This window comes from Hylobates moloch, unplaced genomic scaffold (assembly GCF_009828535.3).
Source record: "Hylobates moloch isolate HMO894 unplaced genomic scaffold, HMol_V3 SCAFFOLD_5, whole genome shotgun sequence".
NCBI classification, from domain to species: domain Eukaryota; kingdom Metazoa; phylum Chordata; class Mammalia; order Primates; family Hylobatidae; genus Hylobates; species Hylobates moloch.
In genome coordinates this window covers 113,829,354-113,851,935 of record NW_026652280.1, presented here as the reverse complement: position 1 = coordinate 113,851,935, position 22,582 = coordinate 113,829,354, and the positions used below count along the sequence as shown (strand labels likewise).

Sequence of the window (22,582 nt, the reverse complement as noted above, 5' to 3'; positions counted from 1 at the left end):
TCCTGACCTCAGGTGATCCACCCACCTTGGCCTCCCAAAGTGCTGGGATTACAGGTGTTAGCCACCACGACAGGCCCAATTATGTTTTTTTCTTTAAGTATGCATGCAATAAGAATCAGGAGAAACTATAGAAAAATAGTAATGGTGGCTATCTCTAGGTAATAGGAATATGGTTTTTATTTTTATTTTTCAGTGTTTCCTAAAATGAGCACATAGACTGAATTCTCCATATTCTGTTACCACATCCTGAGGTAGAAATTACAAATCCCTGATTTTCTATGCTTTCAGAGATGAATTTTATCACTACAAAATGTCAAGTTAACATGACCTAGCTATTTCAAGTCCACAAGTCAGTTTGTTGAATACTTTTACAACACCCTTTGTAAGGAAGTAAGTAATATTACATTGGCGACTTAATATTTTCTGAACAGACAGTAAAATAAGGAATGAAAGGAATTTGACCCAGGACAAGGGATACAGGAAAAATATTGGGATATTCAGAGTTAGAGAAAACGGCAATGGACTCTAGAGCACGTCATGGTAAATTAGTGTTATACTGAGCCGTCAGCTGTTTTTGGACGCCTCACCATTAAACATAGAGATGGAGCAAGACTCAGACACGTGTTCTGATCCATTCACTATAGTTCATACCTGCGTTTGAACTAATGAAGGCCTCTGTGTCCGCATTTCCCAGATCAAACTGAAAACACTGAAGTTCTCAGGAATTATCTATCAAATTAAAGGGGAAAATATTCCTTTCAATATTTTGTTAATAAATTATTGCTACTTTTTCATAGTCTTGTACTTCCATGGCATCTGCTCTTCTAACATGGGGTAATACCAGAAAAATGATGCATTTTTAAAACAAATGAGGTTTCTAATCACTTGCAGCATGATTTAGAGTATAGTATTTTCCCTAGAAAAGACTAAAGAAACTCTTCAGAATGATTTCACACTGTGTAACCAAATGTCTAAAACTATAGATATAACGAGGGACAGGATTCAGTAGATGCACAAGTATGAGAGTTGTATAAAATAAAAGAGGTTGGTACATAGGTCTAAAGGCCATATTTTAAACTTCCCATTTCCTATTAGACATTAAAAAATGATATATAGATTGGAACGCAAAGTATGATTGCAGTAAGTTGAGTCCATCTATTAAAGCAGTTTGGATAAAGGAAGGGTAACTATATAATTTAGGACAGTGGTCCTCAAACTTTATCATGCATCACAATCACCTGGACAGCTTGCTGGGCCCCCATCTCTAGAGGTATTATTCAATTCAATGGGGTGGGGCCCAGTAATTTGCCTTCACCTTAGGTTAGGTGCACCTAACCCCCTTGGGGTTCAACCCCTACACTACTGGAATCTTCAAAGATTGGAAAACAGACATTAAAGGATATATAAATTACAGACATCCTGGGAGTCTGAAAAAGTAGAAATAGGAATATTTGACCTATTTTCAGTATTTCACAATAACTAACAAATTATATGTCTACTAAAACATCTGCACAAGCTAAGTGAAATACCTAGTTTCCTTGGGTTTTGATTTTTGCTTTTTGTTTTTTTGGTCTTTTTTTTTGTTTTTGAAACGGAGTTTCGCTCTTGTTGCCCAGGCTGGAGTGCAACGGCGTGATCTCGGCTCACTGCAGCCTCTGTCTCCTGGGTTCAAGCGATTCTCCTGCCTCAGCCTTCTGAATAGCTGGGATAACAGGCATGTGCCACCAGGCCCGGCTAATTTTGTATTTTTAGTAGAGACAGGGTTTCTCCATGTTGGTCAGGCTGGTCTTGAACTCCCAACCTCAGGTGATCTGCCTACCTCAGCCTCCCAAAGTGCTGAGATTACAGGCATGAGCCACTGCAATCAGCCAAGTTTCCTTGGTTTTGATTAGAATTGTCAACTCAGAATGGCAACAGTAGAACAGTGATATCCAGTAAAATATAATGTGAGCCACATATGTGATTTTAAATTTTCTTTTTTTTTTTTTTCTTGAGAAGGGGTTTCACTTTTGTTGCCCAAGCTGGAGTACAATGGCACGATCTTGGCTCACTGCAACCTCCACCTCCCAGGTTCAAGTGATTCTCCTGTCTCAGCCTCCCGAGTAGCTGGTATTACAGGCATGCGCCACCACACCTGGCTAATTTTGTATTTTTAGTAGAGACAGGGTTTCACCATGTTGGTCAGGCTGGTCTCGAACTCACAACTTTAGGTGATCAGCCTGCCTCAGCCTCCCAAAGTGCTGGGATTACAGTGTGAGCCGCCATGCCCAGCCAAAAATTTCTTTCTTTTCCTTTATTTATTTTTATTTTTATTTTTATTTTTATTTTTTTGAGACAGAGTCTCTCTCTGTTGCCCAGGCTGGAGTACAGTGGCTCAATCTCTGCTCACTGCAACCTCCACCTCCCGAGTTCAAGCAATTCTCCTGCCTCAGCCTCCTGAGTAGCTGGGATTACAGGCACACGCCACCAAGCCTGGCTAATTTTCTTTTGCCTTTTTTTTTTTTTTTTTTTTTTTTTTTGAGACAGAGTCTCACTCTGTCACCTAAGCTGGAGTGCAGTGATGCGATCTTGGCTCACTGCAAGCTCCACCTCCTCGGTTCAAGCCATTCTCCCGCCTCAGCCTCCTGAGTAGCTGGGACTACAGGCGTCCACCACCACGCCTGGCTAATTTTTTTGTATTTTTAGTAGAGACAGGGTTTCACCATGTTAGCCAGGATGGTCTCGATCTCATGACCTCGTGATCCACCTGCCTCGGCCTCCCAAAGTGCTGGGATTACAGGCGTGAGCCACTGTGCCTGGCCTAAATTTTCAAATAGACACATTCAAAAATGAAAAAAGGTGAAATTAATTTTAATAACATATCTTAGCCCAATATATATTGTATTTCTAACAAGTTCTCAGGTGGTGCTGATGCTTCTTGTCTGGGGACCATCCTTTAAGACCCACCTACCTGGGAACTAATTTAATCATCTGGCAGAGTGAGTCTACAAGTACATTTTCTAGAAAAGATGAGTCATGAAGATAGATGTTTTGAAAAACCAAACAATTACTAAGTATGAAAGCAGTAGACTAAGCAAATGGAAAGTGCCTGCTGAGAGAAACTCACCCCATCTTTTAGCAATATCCATGTATAATCAATAGCACAAATAACACCAGTCCTTCCACAGCCAGCACTGAAATGAAAGATCACAGTAGCATGTATGCATGTATACCTAGAGAGAATGGACCATTGACAGTAGCTGGAAAATTTCACCAACAGATTTGAGGAAGAAGATGCCTGGGGACAATTAAACTTTCCAAACCCCACCATTTCCCAGAGCCCATTTGTCATGCAAGAGGTCCTAGGCAACATCTCAGAGCAAGAGTCTCTAGAACTGTACTACTCACAAGTAACTTATCAGAAAAACATGAATTTAATGCTTAGGTTGAATTTATTATCACTTGTTTCTGCTATTAACCTTTTCCCCTTTCAATTACTGAGTCCTGGCCAGACTCTGACATTTGGTTCATTTTAGGTAGAAGGTTTATATATAGTGTCATACCTGCAGTGAATGCATATGGGAACACTGTCATCCTCTTGGTAACAACGTACATCCCAGATGAGCTCAAGAATAGGGTCTATAGATGAAGGTACATCATGGTCTGGCCAATTCTTGTAATGAAACTGGTAGATAGTTCGAGTTTCCTATAAAAAGTAGCCAGATGGGAGGGGAAGAGGGGCAAGGGCTGAAAAACCACCTATTGGGTACTATGCTCACTACCTGGGTGATGGGATTATTCAATGGCATGCACATAACAAATCTGCACATTTACGCCCTTGTGTCTTATATTCATAAGATTAAAGTTGAGGCTGGGTGTGGTGGCTTACGCCTGTAATCCTAGCACTTTGGGAGGCCAAAGCAGGCAGATTATTTGAGGTCAGGAATTCAAGACCAGCCTGGCCAACATGCGGAAACCCTGTCTCCATTAAAAATACAAAAATTGGCAAGGCATGGTGGTGAGCACCTGAAGTCCCAGCTACTGGGTAGGCCACGGCACGAGAGTTGCTTGGACCCAGGAGGCTCAGGTTGCAGTAAGCCAAGATTGCACCACTGCACACTCCACACTCCAGCCTGGGTGACAGAGCGAGATGGTCTCAAAAAAAAAAAAAAAGTTGAAATTATTTTAAAAATAGCCAGGATAATAAGACAACTCGTGGTTAGGACTCCACCTCATTATACCAAGACATCAGTCCGGCATACTAAGTTGTCATCTGTATCCTTTTTGAAATTTATTCCGGTTTCTTCTCCATAGATCTCAGGTGACCAGATGCTTTCTGAAAACCATTAAAAGTGATTTCAGGTCACTTACTATTGGTTTGCCCCCATCTGCCCCATTCACAAGAGGAAATAGCTGGATATGAAAATAGTTCAAACCAGTGTTTCCCAACTGGTATGCCTCAAATGTGTCACAATCATGCTGATATATTAAATCTTTTTGCCTTAGAGAAGCTGGGCAGGGCCTAGGGCAGCCTAAGCTCTCAAACTGGTCTGCAGTCTCTATGCACTGTTCAGCTTCCGTTCACCCTACAAATATTATCATTTTATATGTGTGCCATGGTATAGAATAGACTGAAGACATATTATAGCAATGGTCTCTTCTTTTTTTCTTCTTCTTTGAGACACGGCCTTGCTCTGTCACCCAGGCTGCAGTGTAGTGGCACCATCTCGGTTCACTGCAAACTCCGCCTCCAGGGCTTAAATGATTTCTCCTGCCTAAGCCTCCTGACTAGCTGGAACCACAGGCATGCACCACCACACCCAGCTAATTTTTTTGTATTTTTAATAGAGGCAGGTTTTTGCCACGTTGGCCAGGCTCAAAGTTCTCTTGAATATGAAGACTCATTCACGACATCAAAGACCCTACCACTCCCCATTGTCTTATGCCCAGCCTGAGCTACACACATCTATATTTACTTGCCTGATCTCTATAGGCTTTTGAGTTTATCATTCTCATTTTATACTTACACTATTGAACTTAACTTTTAGAGTCCTGATTATGTAATCAGATTTCCTTTTTTCAGCTTCCTAAAAAGAAAAAGAAGACTCAAGTATTAGTGATTGCAAAGACAAGCTCTCTATAAGGTAGACCCTGGAGGCTTTACTCAGACATGAGAACAGACATTACACTTACACAGGATACGGAGAAAGGGCCAAATTCCAGCTGCATCTCTCCTGGCTCAGCCCAGTAGCGCTCACACTTTTTCTGTTGCACAAAGCAGAATACAGTGATTTCCCTCTATATATTCTAGTCCCCTGGGGGAATAAAACCCACTCTCTCATTTGGAAGCAAATTCAGCTCTATGTCCTTCACCTTAGGTTAGGTGCATCTAACCCCCTTGGGCTTCAACCCCTACATTATTGGAATCTCCAAAGATGGGAAAACAAACATTAAAGGATATATAAATTACAGACATCCTGGGGGTCTGAAAAAGTAGAAATAGAAATCTTTGACCTATTTTTAGTATTTCACAAGAACTAACAGAAATCATATGTCTACTAAAACAGCTGCACAAGCTAAGCGAAATACCTAGTTTCCTTGGTTTTGATTAGAATTGTCAACTTAGAATGGCAACAGTAGAACAGTGATATCCAGTAAAAATATAATGTGAGCCACAAATGTAATTTTAAATTTTCAAATAGACACATTAAAAAATGAAAAGAGGTGAAATTAATTTTAATAACATAGCCCAATATATCAAAACATTTTGACACGTAACCAATATAAAATAATTATCAGATATTTGGCATTTTTTACTAAGTCTTCAAAATCCAGTGTATATTTTATATTTATAGCTAATCTCAATTAGGATGCCAAATTTTGGAAATACTTTATTTCCATTTAGATTTAATAAGACTTACATTTGAAAAATTTTCACATACTCAAACAGCTTTCTGATAACTGAATTGCATGTCAGTTTTTAAGTTTAAATCAATTAAACTAATTGAGTTCCCCAGTCACATTAGCCATATTTTAAATGCTCAATAGCTGTATGTGGCTGGTGGATGCAATAATAATCCTGGACAGCACAGGATTAAAAGCTCCGGCTGGCAGTTAAAGATATCTAATTAATAGAAATGGGCAAGTGATTTGTTAATCTTAAAAGCATACCTTGTTTTAAACTGTAAAACATAGGGTCTACTGAGAAAACAAATAAATAGGATTCTTAGGAGAAAAAAAAAAAAATCCCCTGAGAATCACGTGGCATTCCCAATCTGAAAACTAGGAAGACGACATAAGTTTTATCTAGGTACACTCAGGTAAGTTCTGCTGCCAATTTCCCTCTCCTTTTTCTTCTTTCCTGTGTTTTAAGGTCAGTAGGTACTAGAAAGTAACTTACCTTTCCCATTTCATACTCCATGCATGCCATAACAATGATCTGGGGGATGAAATAGATAGAAACTTAAACATTCATACACAGTTAGAAAGAGCAATTAATACATGGATCCCAGAGTCAGAAAGTATTAACTGTTCTTTTTTCTGTTTCGTCGGTTTTTTTTTAACCAAAAAATAAATCCTGGTGACTTATAAAATATTGCTCTTACTCTTCCTTCATTCTGACAATACTTCCCCTTTCTCTGTTCAGACCAGTAATCTTGTTACCAAATGAGCCTGTCAAGGTAAGAACTTTCTAATTTTTAAATTTATTTTTATTATTTTTTAAAACTTATTTATTTTTGAGACAGGGTCTCATTCTGTCACCCAGGCTGGAGTGCTATGGCACAATCTCAGCTTGCTGCAGTCTCAACCTCATGGGCTGAAGCGATCCTCCCACATCAACTTCCTCAGTAGCTGGGACTATAGGCGCACACCACCACTCCCAGCTAACTTTTGTATTTTTTGTAGAGACAGGATTTTGCCATGTTGCCCAGGCTGGTCTAGAACCCCTAGGCTCAAGCTATCCACCCCTCTTGGCCTCCCAGAGTACAACTGGCTAAGAACTTTCATTTCCTTGGACAAGAATGGCATTGTGATTCTGACTAAAAGATGCCTGAACCCTGAAGTTCCACTGACCAATTTTTCAAAAGCACTGTTTTCAATAAAGTAGAGAATAAAGTAACAAAAGCAACATCATACTTACAAGGACACTATATTCCCAAATCATCCTCCAGAAGTCCAGGAGGGTTGTAGATAAAGGACCCTGGGTGGCAATATAAGCCTTGGGTCCATAAACTCCCTAAAGGGGAACAGAAATTACATGGGGTGACTACAAATAGTACCCTGTTCTCACCTAGTCCTCCCCTTCCTTTTTTTTTTTGAGATGGTCTCACTGTGTTACCCAGGCTGGAGTGCAGTGGCATAATCACAGCTCACTGCAGCCTTGACCTCCTGGCCTCAAGCAATCCCCTTACCTCAGCTTCTCCAGTAGCTGGGACTACAAGCGCATGCCACCACACCTGGCTAATTTTTTAACTTTTTGTTGAGATGGGGTCTCATATGTTGCCCAGGCTGGTCTCAAATTCTTGGGTTCAAGTGATCTTCCTGCCTCAGCCTCCCAAAGTTCTGGGATTACAAGCATGAGCCACTGAGTCCAGCCAGCCCTCCCCTTTTTTTAGGTATCTAGAGAAATGTGGAATGCTTTTATTTTCTTTCACTGTACCTTAATGAAGTTGGCATTGATGTAGCTGGAATCCTCATCAGAGGTTATCAGGGATAGTTCTACCCGGCTATAATCATCTATAATACAAAAGACAGACATAGTACAATTAAGAGGGCTTAGTCAGCAGATTTAAATCAGGGCCTAACACTGTGAATAGTGTATGTTCATGAGTGAACAAGTGAATGAATGAATGAATGAATGAATATTCTTTTGCAGTCATAAATAGTACAAACTAAGTTGTCAATGCCATGTTCCAAGATCAGGATCAGTAAGCAATGGGTACAAAGAGATAGTAATGATTGAGTTTGGGAGTAAGTATGAGTTTATAGAGAGAAATGGAACTTACAAGGCAAAATATCCTTATATCTGTTTTTCTTGATATTCTTGGGCTTCTCAGCCACAGTTGTAGGATAGGTTTTGTCTGCCTTGTACTTGGTAGATTGCCTTTTCAGCTTCTGTAATAAGATTCCAAGAATAATTAATCTTCCTAGAGAAATGAGGTACGAAGCTATCTCTAAAGAGCTTTCCTTTTCCACTGGCAAAACATTCTACCTCAACCCTTTTATTATCTTCTGGTTCTCACTCCATTCAGGACAGAGCTGCAGAGCATAAGGAGACCTGAGTTCAGTGACATTTGGAGAAGTGAAAAGATCACACTTACTGCAGCTGAGCCATAGATAACGTGAATTTGAAGGTGAAACTTGTGAATATTTTAAGAACCAAATATCTTCTGGAAGCAAGCTATATGCTCCACCCAACAGGCAGATATTAAAAGTTTAATTTACTTACTTTATAACTGCTTTTTAGTTAAATGGTCAACTGGAAAATAAGTTCCATTAGTCTTTTTACTTCAGATCGCTGTTTTTTCTAAGTGGAAGTGGAGTTTAAGCTGAATAAAATCTCTCTATATCTAGCAAAATTTCAAAGTTTTCAGTTCCAAAAGCGGTCACTTTTTTTTTTTTTTTTTTTGAGATAAAGTTTCACTCTGTCACCCAGGCTGAAGTGCAGTGGCTTGATCACAGCTCAATGCAGCCTCAACTTTCTGGGCTCAGGTGATTCTTCCACCTCAGCCTCAACTCCCACCTCAGCTTCACCTCCCACCTCAGCCTTACCTCCTGAAAGCTGGGACCACAGGCGTGAGCATCACACCTGGATAGTTCTCGTATTTTCAGTAGAGAAAGGATTTCACCATGTTGCCCAGGCTGGTCTCAAACTCCTGGGCTCAAGCAATCCACCTTCCTGGGCCTCACATAACTTTTATTACTGTATATTATCATAATTGTTCTATTGTATTACTAGCTATTATTGCTAATTTCTTATTGTGCCTAATTTATAAATTGACCTTAATTATAGATATGTATGTATGTATAGGTAAAAACAACATAGTATACATAAGATTTGGTACTATCTGCAGTTTCAGGCATCTACTGTAGGTCTTCAAACACATCCTCCATAGATAAAGAGAGCCTACTGTAGTTTGAATTCCTCTAGATTTTCAGAACTGGATTTGAGAGATACTGAACTGATATCTTTTTGTTTCTTTGTTTTACTTTGAAACCCAAGAAGCTACTGAACTATCTTTATAGCATATGTTTACTTCAAGATGGATATGGATACAAGTGGACTAATTTGGGAATTTAAGCACACATGAAAGACTATGCTGAATTTCAGCTGAAGTTACACCAATTTTTCAAATCTCCCTGCTCTTAAGCAACCTCAGAATGATCATTTTCAGGTTGCTGTTGATCCCAGGGCTGCTGAAAAGATCTCAAGTCCCAGAACAGTTTCTTTTAAGAGTCTCCAGAACTAAGCTCAGTGCATACTCCTTGTAATACTGTTTTTATTTATTTTTGTTTTATTTTGCTTGTGGAACGCTTTCTAGGGAGAATGCTATACACAAAGCCCTTTGTGTAAGATATGCTTCAATTAATTTGGCAAAATGTTATAGATAAAGGTGATGGGTGTGTGTGTATGTGTGTCCTATATTTGTGTAGCTGCCTTCACTGCCACCTTCAACAATGAGGCAGAATGGCTTTCATTTTTCCTACTCCTTTCCTCCCCCTGGAGTAATCTAGCTGGATGACAAAAGCAGACACTCTTAACAAAACATTACACAGGAAATGCCTACAGAATTATTCATTTGTAATGTATGAAAGATTTGATTTTTTTCCCTCAAACATCTTATCTTAAGGTCATAACACTGTGAAGCCTTCCTTTTTCTTTCTGTTTTTTGTTCATTTGTTTGTTTGTTTTTGTTTTGTTTTTGAGACAGAGTCTTGCTCTATCGCCCAGGCTGGAGTGCAGTGGCATGATCTCGGTTCACTGCAACCTCTGCTGCCCAGGTTCAAGCAATTCTCATGCCTCAGCCTCCCAAGTAGCTGGGATTACAGGCACCTGCCACCACACCTGGCCAATTTTTTGTATTTTTAGTAGAGACAGGGTTTCGCCCTGTTGGCCAGGCTGGTCTTCAACTCCTGACCTCAAGTGATCCCCCAACCTCGGCCTCCCAAAGTGCTGAGATTATAGGCATGAGCCACCGCGCCTGGAAGGCTTCATTTTTCTCTTCCACCTCTCTTCCTGCCAGACTCTCGGGCTCCAATACCCCAAGAAAGAACAAATTAGGGCAAAATTAGGGCATAAAAAGTAATAAACTACACCAGAAAAGGAGGAACCCTGAGAGTGGAAAGCAAAAGAGTATAAAAGAGGAAGCAGGGTCATGGGGATGGGTTTAAGTTTGGGAAGAAAAGATATAAGATCTAAAGGGTGAAAAAAAATAAAAATAAAAATAAAAAAGAGAATAAAGTGAAGAGAGAGCTCAACATCCCTCATGGGCCCTGAAATAGAGTGGAATATGTGAGAAACCAGATTCTGTGTGTGCTTGATAAGCTAATAGTAAGTTCATTTGGTTTGTAGATGATACTACCCCTTTCATTTCAAGAAAGGAGAGGAGAATGGGGATCCTGGCCAGTATAACAAGGAGTATTAGATTCTAGAAATTCGGATTGAGTCATTTGCATGTTATTCTCATAGACTAGTAAATAAAATAAAGTCACTCCCAATGAGAACAGAAAGTAAAAGAAAGCACAAGACCACGGTATCTTTGCCTTGAAGGACTACATTACTGGATAGAAGATGTAGCATTTTAGAGACATGTTAGGGAGAGGAAAATCAAACTTGGCCCTCCTGTGCTAGGTGGGAGAACATAAAGTTTGGCTGTCTCCACAATCCTGCAAGGTAGTTCCTCAGTGCCTTGCAAATATAGGTCAGTATTATACCAAGCCTCAATCAGGACAGAAAAAGTGCAAGTGGTAAGGAATGGCATTAGGAGCTCAGGCTTCTAAATCCAGTAATCAGGAGAACTACCAGTAGGAATGGAGGACAAGACTGAATTGTACGAGTGTGCAATGCAATCATCTTCAACAAGACTGACAAACGTATGGACGTTAGTTTCCAGTGCAATAGTAGGGTAAGTGGGTAGGTGGGTAGGCAATAGCTAAACTGGGGTGAGTAAACCAAGAGGTTCAACTTTAGATATATAAAGTGTGAGAAAAGGGCAAGAAATGTGTATGTTTGTTTGTTGGTTGGTTGGTTGGTTGGTTTTTGAGACAGAATCTTGCCTTGTCGCCCAGCAGAGAGTGCAGTGGTGCAATCTTGGCTCACCGCAACCTCTGCCTCCCAGGTTCAAGTGGTCCTCCCACCTCAGCCTCCTGAGTAGCTGGGATTACAGGCACCTGCCACCATGCCCAGCTAACTTTTGTATTTTTATTAGAGACAGGGTTTTACCACATTGGCCAGGCTGGTCTTGAGCTCTTGGCCTCAAGTGATCCGCCTGCCTCAGCCTCCCAAAATGTGGGGATTACAGGCGTGAGACACTGCGCTCAGCCAAGAAATGTGTTTTAAGTGTCTTGTGAGTAAATGAAAATGTAGGACTAGATGGTCCCTAGTGAGAGGCTGGAGATGGTGTTAGAGAAATCAGCTTCAGAGGTGATGTGATACATTTATTCTGGTGATGGCATTTTTAGAAATTGCACCTTAATATGCACAAAGGTCAAGAAATGCTGATAAATATGTTCAAGTGATAGGCTGATTCGCAGGAATGAGTAGTGTCAATTCATAGATGTTTGTGCACTTGCTCTGTAGGATGTACCGTGTTGATAACTGTTTGGTTAGTATCATTACTATAATATACACAGAACCAGGATGTATCTATGTCTCCTTTATAGAACCAAGATGTAGCCAGATCTTTGATATGTCTCTAGTCTTCTAATGAATCTCCAGAAGTTGCAATAGTACCAGTCTGACTTCCAGTATATTTTAAACCATTAGCACTTAAACCTGGCCTTCAGAACTAGGTATCTTCTTTCTGTTAGGATTCAATAATGAATCCTTTATATTTAATAAATGCCTTTTTTTTTTTTTTTTTGAGATGGGGTCTCACTCTGTCATCCAGGCTAGAGTGCAGTGGTGCAATCTTGGCTCACTGCAACTTTGCCTGCAATCCCAGCTACTCGGGAGGCTGACAGCAGGATCACTTGCGGTGAGCCAAGATCGCACCATTGTACTCTGGTCTGGGAAAAAAGAGCAAAACTCCATCTCAAACAAACAAACAAACCAAAAACTGAAACTGTGGTAAGTGCTACGAAAAATAACAGATGGTGCTAATAAGAACTTACAATAGAAGATTTGATCTATTCAAAGAGGTCCAAAAAGCTTTCTCTGGCCAGGTGTGGTGGCTCATGGTTGTAATCTCAGCACTTTGGGAGGCTGAGGTTGGAGGATCACTTGAGTCCAGGAAGTCAAGTCTGCAGTGAGCTATGATCAAGCCATGGCACTCCAGGCTGGGTGACAGAGCAAGACCCTGTCTCAAAAAAAAAGAAAAGAAAAAAAAGAAAAGAAAAGAAAGCTTTCTCTGAAGAATTGACCACCAAATTGAGATCTAAAGAATTATTAGTCAGGCATGGTGGCTCACACCTGTAATCTCAACACTTTGGGAGGCTGAGATGGGAACCCCAGAGGTTGAGGCTGCAATGAGCCATGATCACACCACTGCTCTCCAGCCTAGATGACCAAGTGAGACCCTGTCTCAAAAAAAAAAAAAAGAAAAAAAAAAATAGGCCAGGCATGATGGCTCACGCCTATAATCACTTTGGGAGGCCAAGGTAGGCAGATCACGAGGTCAGGAGATCGAGAGACCATCCTGGTTAACACAGTGAAACCTTGTCTCTACTAAAAATACAAAAAATTAGACAGGCATGGCGACATGCACCTGTGGTCCCAGCTACTCAGGAGGCTGAGGCAGGAGAATCGCTTGAACCCAGGAGGCAGAGGTTACAGTGAGCAGAGATCGCGCCACTGCACTCCAGCCTGGGTGACAGAGCAAGACTTCGTCTCAAAAAAAAAAAAAATTACTAAATGTTATCTAGGTAAAGAGGAGTGTGAGGAATGTTCAAGGCAGAGGTAACAACATGTGTGCAAGGCCCTATGGCAGAGGAAGCATGGCAAGGACAAGAAAATGAGCATGCTGTAAGAAGCTGGAGAGACACCATGTAGGACATTGACAGCCATTTTAAAAGGTTCTTTGGGAGGTAAATGAAGTTCTATTTGTGAAGCACTTTTAGCACAGAGTCTGGAAAACAGTTCTACGGATTAGCTGTTGTTACTGTGGAAAGTAGATGAACAGAAAACGTATATAAGGAAATGCAGGTTTAAAATAATCATGGAACATTTTCAGGCTCAGAAATCGAATGAAATTAACATAATAAAGTACTATTTTATGCTAGTTATATCAGAAAAAAAATCATGATTTTTACCTGATACAGTTTAAGTACAGAGGTTAAGAGGCTTTGAAAAAAAACAGACCAGTTTCAAATCCAGGCTTTGCCATTTCATGGGTAAAATGAACATAATATTTTCCTCTTGGGGTTGTTGTAATGATTAAATGAGATCATATACGGCAAAGCACTTAGCAGATTGCCTAGTGCATAGTAAGTAGGCAAAATGTTTTCATCTTTTATTCTCTTTTATATTTATTAAGTCTAGCAAGGTGGTAGAGAATATGATAAATTCATATATTGCAAATTAGAAAAACTCCTTTGGAAATACGTTTGGTAATACTTAACCAATTAGATGCTAATAGTCTTTGACCCAGTAATAACATTTTTGGGGATCTAGCCTAAGGATTAATCCAAAAGAAGGGAAAAACCACATGGAAAAATATATTCATATGAGTGTTATCAATAATCATGAAAAATTAGAAATAACTCAAATGTCTAACAATGGAGAAATAAATTATTTGGGTATTACTATGTCTCAGGAAGTTTATATACTTATTATCTTCACAGCAATTCTTCAAAGTGAATACTATTCCCACATCTTACTGACTTAATCCAAGGTCACACAGCTAATCATGGGCATAACTTAAATTCAAACCAAGATTTATATGACTCCAAAGTTTTTATGACTTCAGATGATAAAGCAAGACTACCTGAAATTGAAATTCAATTCCACTACTTACTAGCTATGTGACTCTGGGCAAGTTAATTGACCTCTCTGTTTGTTTCCTCACCTATAAAATGGAAATGAAAACAGTACCTTCCTCAATGGAGTAAATGAGTTGATATATGAGTGTTTAGAACAATGTCTATAAGAGGTATAGAAGCATTCTCTATTATGATTATTATTCTTTCATTATAAAACCAGATGGACAGGCTGGGCATGGTGGCACACACCTGTAATCCCAGTACTTTGGGAGGCCAAGGCAGGCAGATCACAAGGTCAAGGGATCGAGGTCATCTTGGCCAACATGATGAAACCCCGTCTCTACTAAAAATACAAAAATTAGCTGGGTGTGGTGGCACACTCCTGTAGTCCCAGCTACTCGGGAGGCTGAGGCAGGAGAATAGCTTGAACCCAGGAGGTGGAGGTTGCAGTGAGCCGAGATCATGCCACTGCATTCCAGCCTGGTAACAGAGTGAGACTCCATCTCAAAACAACAACAACAACAACAACAACAACCAACCCACATAGATGAATATATGTCCATGTGATGATGCTGCATCATCAACTATTAAAAATTATATACATTTTAATCAGCCTGATAATTTTGGTATAATGGTAAGTGAAAATAAGAGAATACAAAATTGTATCTATGCTATAATTACAATAATATTAAAAAATTATATAAATGGACAAGAACTAGAAGATCCACAAAAAAAAGCTATTGTTGGTTCTCATGTGTGTGTATGACAGGGTCCCACTCTGTCTCCCTGGCTGGCGTGCAGTGGTGCAATCTCAGCTCACTACAACCTCCACTCCCTGGGGTCAAGCGATCCTCCCACTTCAGCCTCCCAGGTAGCTGGGATTACAGGCATGTGCCACCACTTCTGGCTAATTTTTTATTTTTAGTAGAGATGGGGTTTCATCATGTTGCCCAGGCTTGTCTTGAACTCCTGGACTCAAGCCATCTGCTCACATTAGCCTCTCAAAGTGCTGGGATTACAGGCGTGAGCCACCTCACCTGGCCAAGATCCATAAAAAAAGTTTTGATTTGTTAGAATGTTGGTATTATGGTGAGTTTACTTTCTTTTAACTTTCAATAATATTGTTTTATAAGAATAATAATAATAAGGAATATTTGAAAGTACCTTTAGAAATTTCAACAGTATAGTTGCATCCTGCTGTTTCTGCTGTGTAGAAACTATACTAACTGTGCACAATGCACTTACCCTAAAACTAGGTCCTTTGAGAGACTCAGTGTCACTGGATGAAGTAGAACACTATTGGATAAGGATTAATTTCACAGCTCTATAATAAGACAGATCTGAGTTAAATTTCATCTCTATGACTGAACAGCTGAGTGAGCTTAGGCCAATTATTTAACTTCTCAGAGCTTCAGTTTCCTCATTTGTAAGTCAGAAATCACATTTGTAGCTATTTCACAGGGTTTTCTTAAGGAGTAGTAAATAAGAAAATGAATGTTGATGTTTCCTTGACCACCTCACCCAGACTATCACAATTATATTAAGTATTTAATATAGCAATTAGTTGTTTAATGTCTGCCTCTCTAAGACATATCTATTGTCTTATAAAATAAGCTCCACCAAAGCATGGAGCATTGCACTGCATTCCTAGCATCTAGCGCATTACTCTGCACACAATAAGCACTCAATGAATGTTTATATGAATGTATAAAAACCTTAGATGGGTGGTCAGTGGTAGTTTCAACTACAGAAAAGTTACTGAATTTAGTCCTGGCACAGGCAAAAGACCAAGCAGCATGGCATTGGCTTCAGCTGCCATTAACAGGACTGCCACATCCAAACAATCCTCTCACAGTATCTGTGGGGGACTGGTTCCAGGACCACCCCCTTCAAGATACCAAAATCTGTGGATGCTCAAGTCTCTCATATAAAATGGCATAGTATTTACACATACTATACATGTTCTCTTGTATATTTTAAATCATCTCTACATTACTTATAATACCTAATACAATGTAAATGCTAGATAAATTGCTGTTATGTTTTATATTTTTTATTTTTTGTTGTTGTGTTATTTTTGGTATTTTTTTCAAATATTTTTGATCCATAGTTGGTTGAATCCAAGGATGTAGAACTTGGGGATACAGAGGGCCATCTGTATTGTTCTCTGTACAAAGATGTATGGCCAAGAAGGAAGTGGAGACTGAAATCTGAACCATGGACCTGGGGAGAGGGTAAAGGGGTTAGGATGCGCAGGGAATCTACCTGGAAATAGAGATGACTTTTGATAATTCCCCTAAAGGTACCACCAGTTAAGTGAACAGTGGCCTTGTGTCACAGAATCAGTCCTCAAACCTCGGAAACATAAAATCCTGGGAGAATACATTAAGGGCTTAAGATGGGACACAGAACATGACCAGATGGAAAGCCCTCCAATTTAGTGGCAGTATTTACCTTGTCCAAGCAAGCAGTCTAGCCTCATTCACTACTCCTCTACTCCCCCAAAGCTCTCTATCTGGTGTCTCATCTGAAACCTTTAGATGAAGCTGAGAGGAAGACTCTATTTTTCCACTGGAGGACATGAGTCAGTGAACAGTGAGGTTACACTTAATCACTACCCAAAAACAAGGTCCTTAAAATCAGGAGCTAGAAAAGCAAGGAAGTGGTTAATATAAAAGTCAGGATAGTGATTATTCCCTTGGCCAGGGTAGGACAGGACAGGGTGGGATGGGGGTAGAGGGCCTGATGGGGCCTGGGGCTTCGGGGGTCTGACAGTTTCTTGACTTGGGTGGTGGTTGCACTGCTAATGGTTGCTTTATAATTATACTTAAATGTTTTATGTACTTTTCTAAATGTGTATCATATTGCACAATATTAAGCAGCTAAAAAAAACTATAACATGTTTTTAAGCAGGGAAAAAATGACCAGATTTGGCTGGGCATGGTGGCTCATGCCTATAATCCTAGTACTTTGGGAGGCTGAGGCGAGTGGATTACTTGGTTGGACAGACCAGCTTGGCCAACATGGTGAAACCTTTTCTCTACTAAAAATACAAAATTAGCCAGGCATGGTGGCTCATGCCTGTAATCCCAGCTACTTGGGAGGCTGAAGCAGGAAAATCGCTTGAACCAGGGAGGTGGAGGCTGCAGTGAGCCGAGTTCGTGTCATTGCATTCCAGCCTGGGTGACAAGAGCAAAACTTCATCGCCCCCCAAAAAAAGACCAGATTTGTATGATTAAAAGATCCCTTGGTGTTGAACTGAAAATTGATTGAAGGTGGGGCAAGGCTAGAGGCAGAGAAGCCAGTTAGGAGGTAGCTGCTGTATTTTGGTGAGAAATTATAATGACTTTAGCTGAGAAAAGGTAAAATATTAGGGATATAGTCTACATTTTTTTTTTTTTTTTTTGAGACAGAGGTTCGCTCTTGTTGTCCAGGCTGGAGTGCAACAGCTCTATCTCGGTTCACTGCAACCTCTGCCTCCCGAGTTTAAGCGATTCTCCTGCCTCAACCTCTTGAGTAGCTAGGATTACAGGTGCCCGCCACCACGCCCAGCTAATTTTTGTATTTTTAGTAGAAATGGGGTTTCATTATGTTGGCCAGGCTGGTCTCAAACTCCTGACCTCAGGTGATCCACCCGCCTCGGCCTCCCAAAGTGCTGGGTTTACAGGCGTGAGCCACTGCCCCCGGCCAGTCTACGTTATTTTTAAAAATACAACCAAAATAAAACAGAGGCCGGCACTGCCCCTCAGCCCACTTTTTACACCTATGCCTTGGGTTACTTTGGCTTAGGAATTATAGTCCAGGGGCAGGGACATGTAAACACATGTGCTAGAACTTCCTACTTACCTCCTTTCAGGTACTCTACCAGAGGGGCTCAGACTGATCAGCCAGTGGCAGTGAGAGCACATTTTTCATAGTACCACAAGATTATTCATGTTGAGCTGACATCGGAGTTCCTATCATAATATCTAATCACTCAATAATATCTAATTACTCAAGACTTTCAGAGTGTTTTCACATCTACTATCCGGTACCAGAGTGTTAGCTCCAGGAGGCAAAGGTTTTGGTTCTTTTTGTTCACTGCTGTATTTTTAGTGCTTAGAACTGAACTTGGTACATACTAAGTGCTCAATAAATAGTACTCAATGACCACATTTAATGATTGTTACTGATATTTAATCATCACAACAATCCTGTGAGGATAGGTAGGACATGAATTATTATCCCCATTTTATAAGTTAGAAAACAGAGGATTTAAGAACATGTCAAATACTTGATAATTTGGTGGAAAAAAATCATGATTTAATTTCAGGTTTGTACTTCAGTTTCCCCCTTTCCCCCCATTTCTTCACAACTGAAGAGCTAAGGTTTAAAATTCTTTGTTTCTCTGAAACACCAGCTGTAAGTATTCTAAAATACATGATAGGTACTATTAGACACCCTGTGTTATCTGATAGCTCAGCTTGTAGGGTGAATGAGGCCTACCCAGCTGCTATTGCATCAATAATCACAATTCTCTCAAAGGAGATTGGTTGTTCTTCTGGGTAATCTAATCCACCCAACCTGAAGCTACCCTGTACTCATGTTTCTCCCCTTGACCTACGCTTGTCTCTACTCTCCATCCTGGCCATTCCACTTCTCCCAGCAAAAGAAGTTAAGGATGCCCTGTTATTGAAAAAACACATGTTATAATATATTTTTCATATGAAAAAGAAAAGAAAAATGATGGCCAGACATAGTGGTTCATGCCTGTAATCCCAGCACTTTGGGAGGCAAGATGGGAGGGTTGCTTGAAGCCAGGAGTTCGAGACCAGCCTGGGCAACAAAGCAAGGCTCATCTCTACAAAAAAGAAAAAAAATTTTTGTTTTTAATTAGCCAGGCATGGCGATACACACCTGTGGCCCCAGCTACTCAGGAGGCTGAGGCAGGAGAATCACTTGAGGCCAGGAGTTCAAGGCTACAGTGAGCTATGGTTGCACTGCCGCACTCCAGCCTAGGTGACAGAGTAAGATTCCGAATCTTAAAAAAACAAACAACAACAACAACAAAAAACTGTGGCAGTGGGTAGTTTTGGTGCTCTTCAAAAACCTTTGTCAACCAAATAGAATCCCAGGGGGAAGCTAAAAATGTAATATTGCATGAAAAGTTAACATCGGTCTCTTCTTAATATTAATTAAAATTAGTAATATAAAGCATAAACCACGACTTAGATACCTGGGGAAATCTGGATGTTCAATTAATATTAGTGTTTTTACATCTGGAGTTGTATATGTCTTCTGTAGGATTCCTAACCAAACTCCAAAGAACTAGCAAACAAAATATTAAAACCAGTAATTTTGAGAGAATACCTATGCAAACCACTCAGAGAAGTCAAACTTTAGGTTGCTTTTTTTTCTGTCTTCCCCTCCAAGGTCCGATATTTACTTTATCCCAAGAGCAATTTGGTCTTGGAAAATTGGACCCCCATAGTCAGTTAAATAGTGTATGTAACTACCCCGAGAGGGTCACACACAGGACTCACCAGAAATTCATTGGCAAACTCCTCTTTGTTAATTTTCTTGCTTTGGGCCTCATCCAGGAACTTCTGCAGAATTTCTCTTTGGTCCATGCTGCAGAGCAAGAAAAATAGTCTATAAGTAGGTTGAGGGAGGGCATGTCAAATGTGTGTCATGGCCGAGACGCCTCCAAAAACCCACTGCTGCTGCCTGAGCAGAGCATGCTGAAGGCTGTGGTTTACTGACTTCATCACAAGCCCTAGAGGAAATTAGTACGTAACCACCTTCTGTGGTCACATAACACAGCCATCATCTCACTCCAGGGCCCTAGCGCCTTCCTTCTCAGCAAAGGAACCTGGTTACAATTCAAATTTTTAACAAACAAGAGGCTAACCAGAACATAAAGTGTGGTCTGTTTAACTGAGATTATTCCATTCCATCACCCGTATGCAAAACTCACCTTTCTTCTTGCCTCCCAGAGAAAGAGCAGAATTACAGGTCTCCTGCATGAGTTCTGTCTCTCCCCATTTTCCGAGTGAGCACACAAGGGCCAAGTTGACACCTTCTGTTTCCTTATGTCCCAAATGAACTCTGCAAAGTTCGGTTAGGCCCAGGAAAGAAAACAGACACTGTTTAGAGTGACATGTCTTCTACCCGGACTGTTCATTGAAAGGTTTCTTGTCAGTGTGACCAATGAGAAACTTCTGTTCATCACAGAAGGTGTTTTTATTCATAACTTTTAAGTCTGCTATATATACCTCAAGCTCCCTTTTGAAGGAAGCAAAGTCAGATGCTTCTGACAGTCTGTGTCTCTCCCAGGACTGGGGAAGTGCTGACCTCCATTAAGGGAAGTGTTGATTTCAGCACCTCTTCAACCCTCCCAGTAGCCTTTGAAGCTTCACTTGGGTTCTGGATATAAAGACTAAGAGTGTTGGTCTATATAGGATTTAGAGCAAGTGGCCCCCTCAAGGAGCACCTGACCAGACAGTGAGCACAATATCCTGCATATGTAATGCTGGTAAACTGTGATAGAACAAAAAGAAAGTAAAATCAACCACCTTGCTGACAACATTGTAACTTTTAGGGCAGAAAGCCTGAAGAACTGTTTGTAAAGAACACATTTCTACTCTGCAAACAATGTCTTAGGAAATTTGTTTCAGGAAGTTATGCTGTGCCTGTGGCATTTTGGCCCTGAAAGGCAGGCTCTTCTAGAAAAAGTTTCCACATCTCAGTGTGCATAACCTCTCAATGGGTACAAGTCTACCCAAGTGCCTAATTCAGTGTGAGAACATCCCAGAATCAGTATATCATCTTTGTTGAAGGCAGAAGTTCAACAAATGTTAACAAAATTAGTCTTGATCCTGAAGAAAACTGGGAAATGTGTTGTTAGGACTTCCTCTATTTAAGATATTAGCAATCCTTTCTGTTTTGCAACATTATTCAAACTTCCTTCAGGATATCATGATTCTGAACACTGTTTATTCTGAACATTAAAGATACTGCATGCTCTTTACTAAGTACTGCAAAAAGAAAAGAAAGATCATTGAGATATCTTGGTTATAGACAACTTAAAGACAGTATTTCAAATTAAGAAACTCAATCCTAGTACACATAAATTAAAATAAACCCTCATTCTTCAGCAATATTTGTTGGGAATAGTACATTTCTCAAATTATCTCCATCTAGAATTAAGAGAGAATTTCTTGCTGCTCTAAGTAATGTGATGTTTACTTTGGCTATTTTAAAACATAAAATATGGGAAATCTTTGATTTATAAAAATACAAAATTTCAAGTTTATAATAACTAAAACCATGTAAAAGTATGTACATAGCTAAAGACTAAAAGATGCAAAAAAGAATCAATTGTGTAAGTGTGATGGGATAAAGTTTGCTTTCTAAAATTATTATACTGTTTTTAAAATTAGAAATAAACATTTAAAAATCCATTAAGTTGTTCAACAAATTTATTGAGTACCCACTAAATTCTAAACATTATCTTAGGAGATTGGCATACAACACTGAGAAAGCCAGAATATGGTAAAAAAAAAAAAAAAATCCTTAGCCAGTTAATAAAGCAACTCAGAACTAAAGATATAGACGTGATTACTGATAAAAATTAAAATATTCTTTAGGTACCTTTGGGAAAGAAAATAAAAATGAAAACATTCCAAACTAACTTGCTTAACTGCAGAGTAGCAAAGCATAATCCTAAAAGGAAAACGATTTTCTATGTTTGGACAAAGAAGATAATATAGTTTTATAATTTCTCTGTACCCTTAGAATGTCCTCAATTACACCAAAACTAGAACTTTATTAATTTTTATTAATTGATTAGGCAAACCTGCCTAATAAAATTTAAATCTATTTTTCTCAAGCCTATATTTCAGAACAATCTCTTACTAACTTTCTTATTTCTTCTTAATGAGGGAGAAGATAGAAATAAATAGGAGATAACAAAAAAAATTTTGCTTAGATGCCTCCTTAGTCCTTTTCCTCAAAATCTAAGAATCTGTAAATAGTGTCTTGGCAGAACTTCACACTTTTTAAAAAGAGCAAGCAGCAATTCTTAAGATTCTATTCTACTGTAAACCCAAAAGGTACAGAGACATTGTGAAATAACCAAACCCCCAAAACCCACTTAGCTACAAGGCCATTTCCTGAGCAGACCACTCAAGCAAGCAAAAAACAAACTGAAGACGAAAACAAAAAACGTTAATTATTTTTTTTGTTTTGTTTTGAGACAGGGTCTTGCTATGTTACCCAGGCTAGTCTGGAACTCCTGACCTCAAGTGATCCTCCCACTTCAGCCTTCCAAGTAGCTGGAACTATTATTATTTTTTTAAAATATAAGCTACTACTTAATTTATCACACTTCCTTCTACAGAGCATAATGCTTTTTGATTTAGATTGTGTTGACTCATTTGTATCTTGCGGGAAGATAAAGAGCTGGGGAAGAGAAACAAGACAT

The 22,582-nt window shown here is 39.7% G+C and overlaps 1 protein-coding gene across 7 annotated transcripts in view; it reads right to left on the bottom strand.

Moving 5' to 3' along the window:
* PTPN22 (protein tyrosine phosphatase non-receptor type 22) overlaps positions 1-20,106 on the bottom strand; it is a 57,618-nt gene extending 37,512 nt beyond the window's left edge. The window contains exons 1-11 of one of the 7 annotated variants that reach the window (XM_032154933.2): positions 20,075-20,106; positions 19,641-19,728; positions 7,986-8,094; positions 7,640-7,716; positions 7,121-7,216; positions 6,380-6,418; positions 5,173-5,244; positions 5,007-5,066; positions 3,543-3,685; positions 3,107-3,173; positions 652-729 (exon numbers count right to left, since the gene is read on the bottom strand). In XM_032154933.2, coding sequence (XP_032010824.1) covers positions 652-729; positions 3,107-3,173; positions 3,543-3,685; positions 5,007-5,066; positions 5,173-5,244; positions 6,380-6,418; positions 7,121-7,216; positions 7,640-7,716; positions 7,986-8,094; positions 19,641-19,727 — 828 coding nt within the window. In that variant the 5' untranslated portion in view covers position 19,728; positions 20,075-20,106. Of the gene's footprint in view, positions 1-651; positions 730-3,106; positions 3,174-3,542; positions 3,686-5,006; positions 5,067-5,172; positions 5,245-6,379; positions 6,419-7,120; positions 7,217-7,639; positions 7,717-7,985; positions 8,095-19,640; positions 19,864-20,074 lie in introns of those variants that run through there. The other 6 variants (XM_032154937.1, XM_032154932.2, XM_058439441.1 and 3 more) reach the window with 6 other exon arrangements.
* Positions 20,107-22,582: the final 2,476 nt, after the last annotated feature.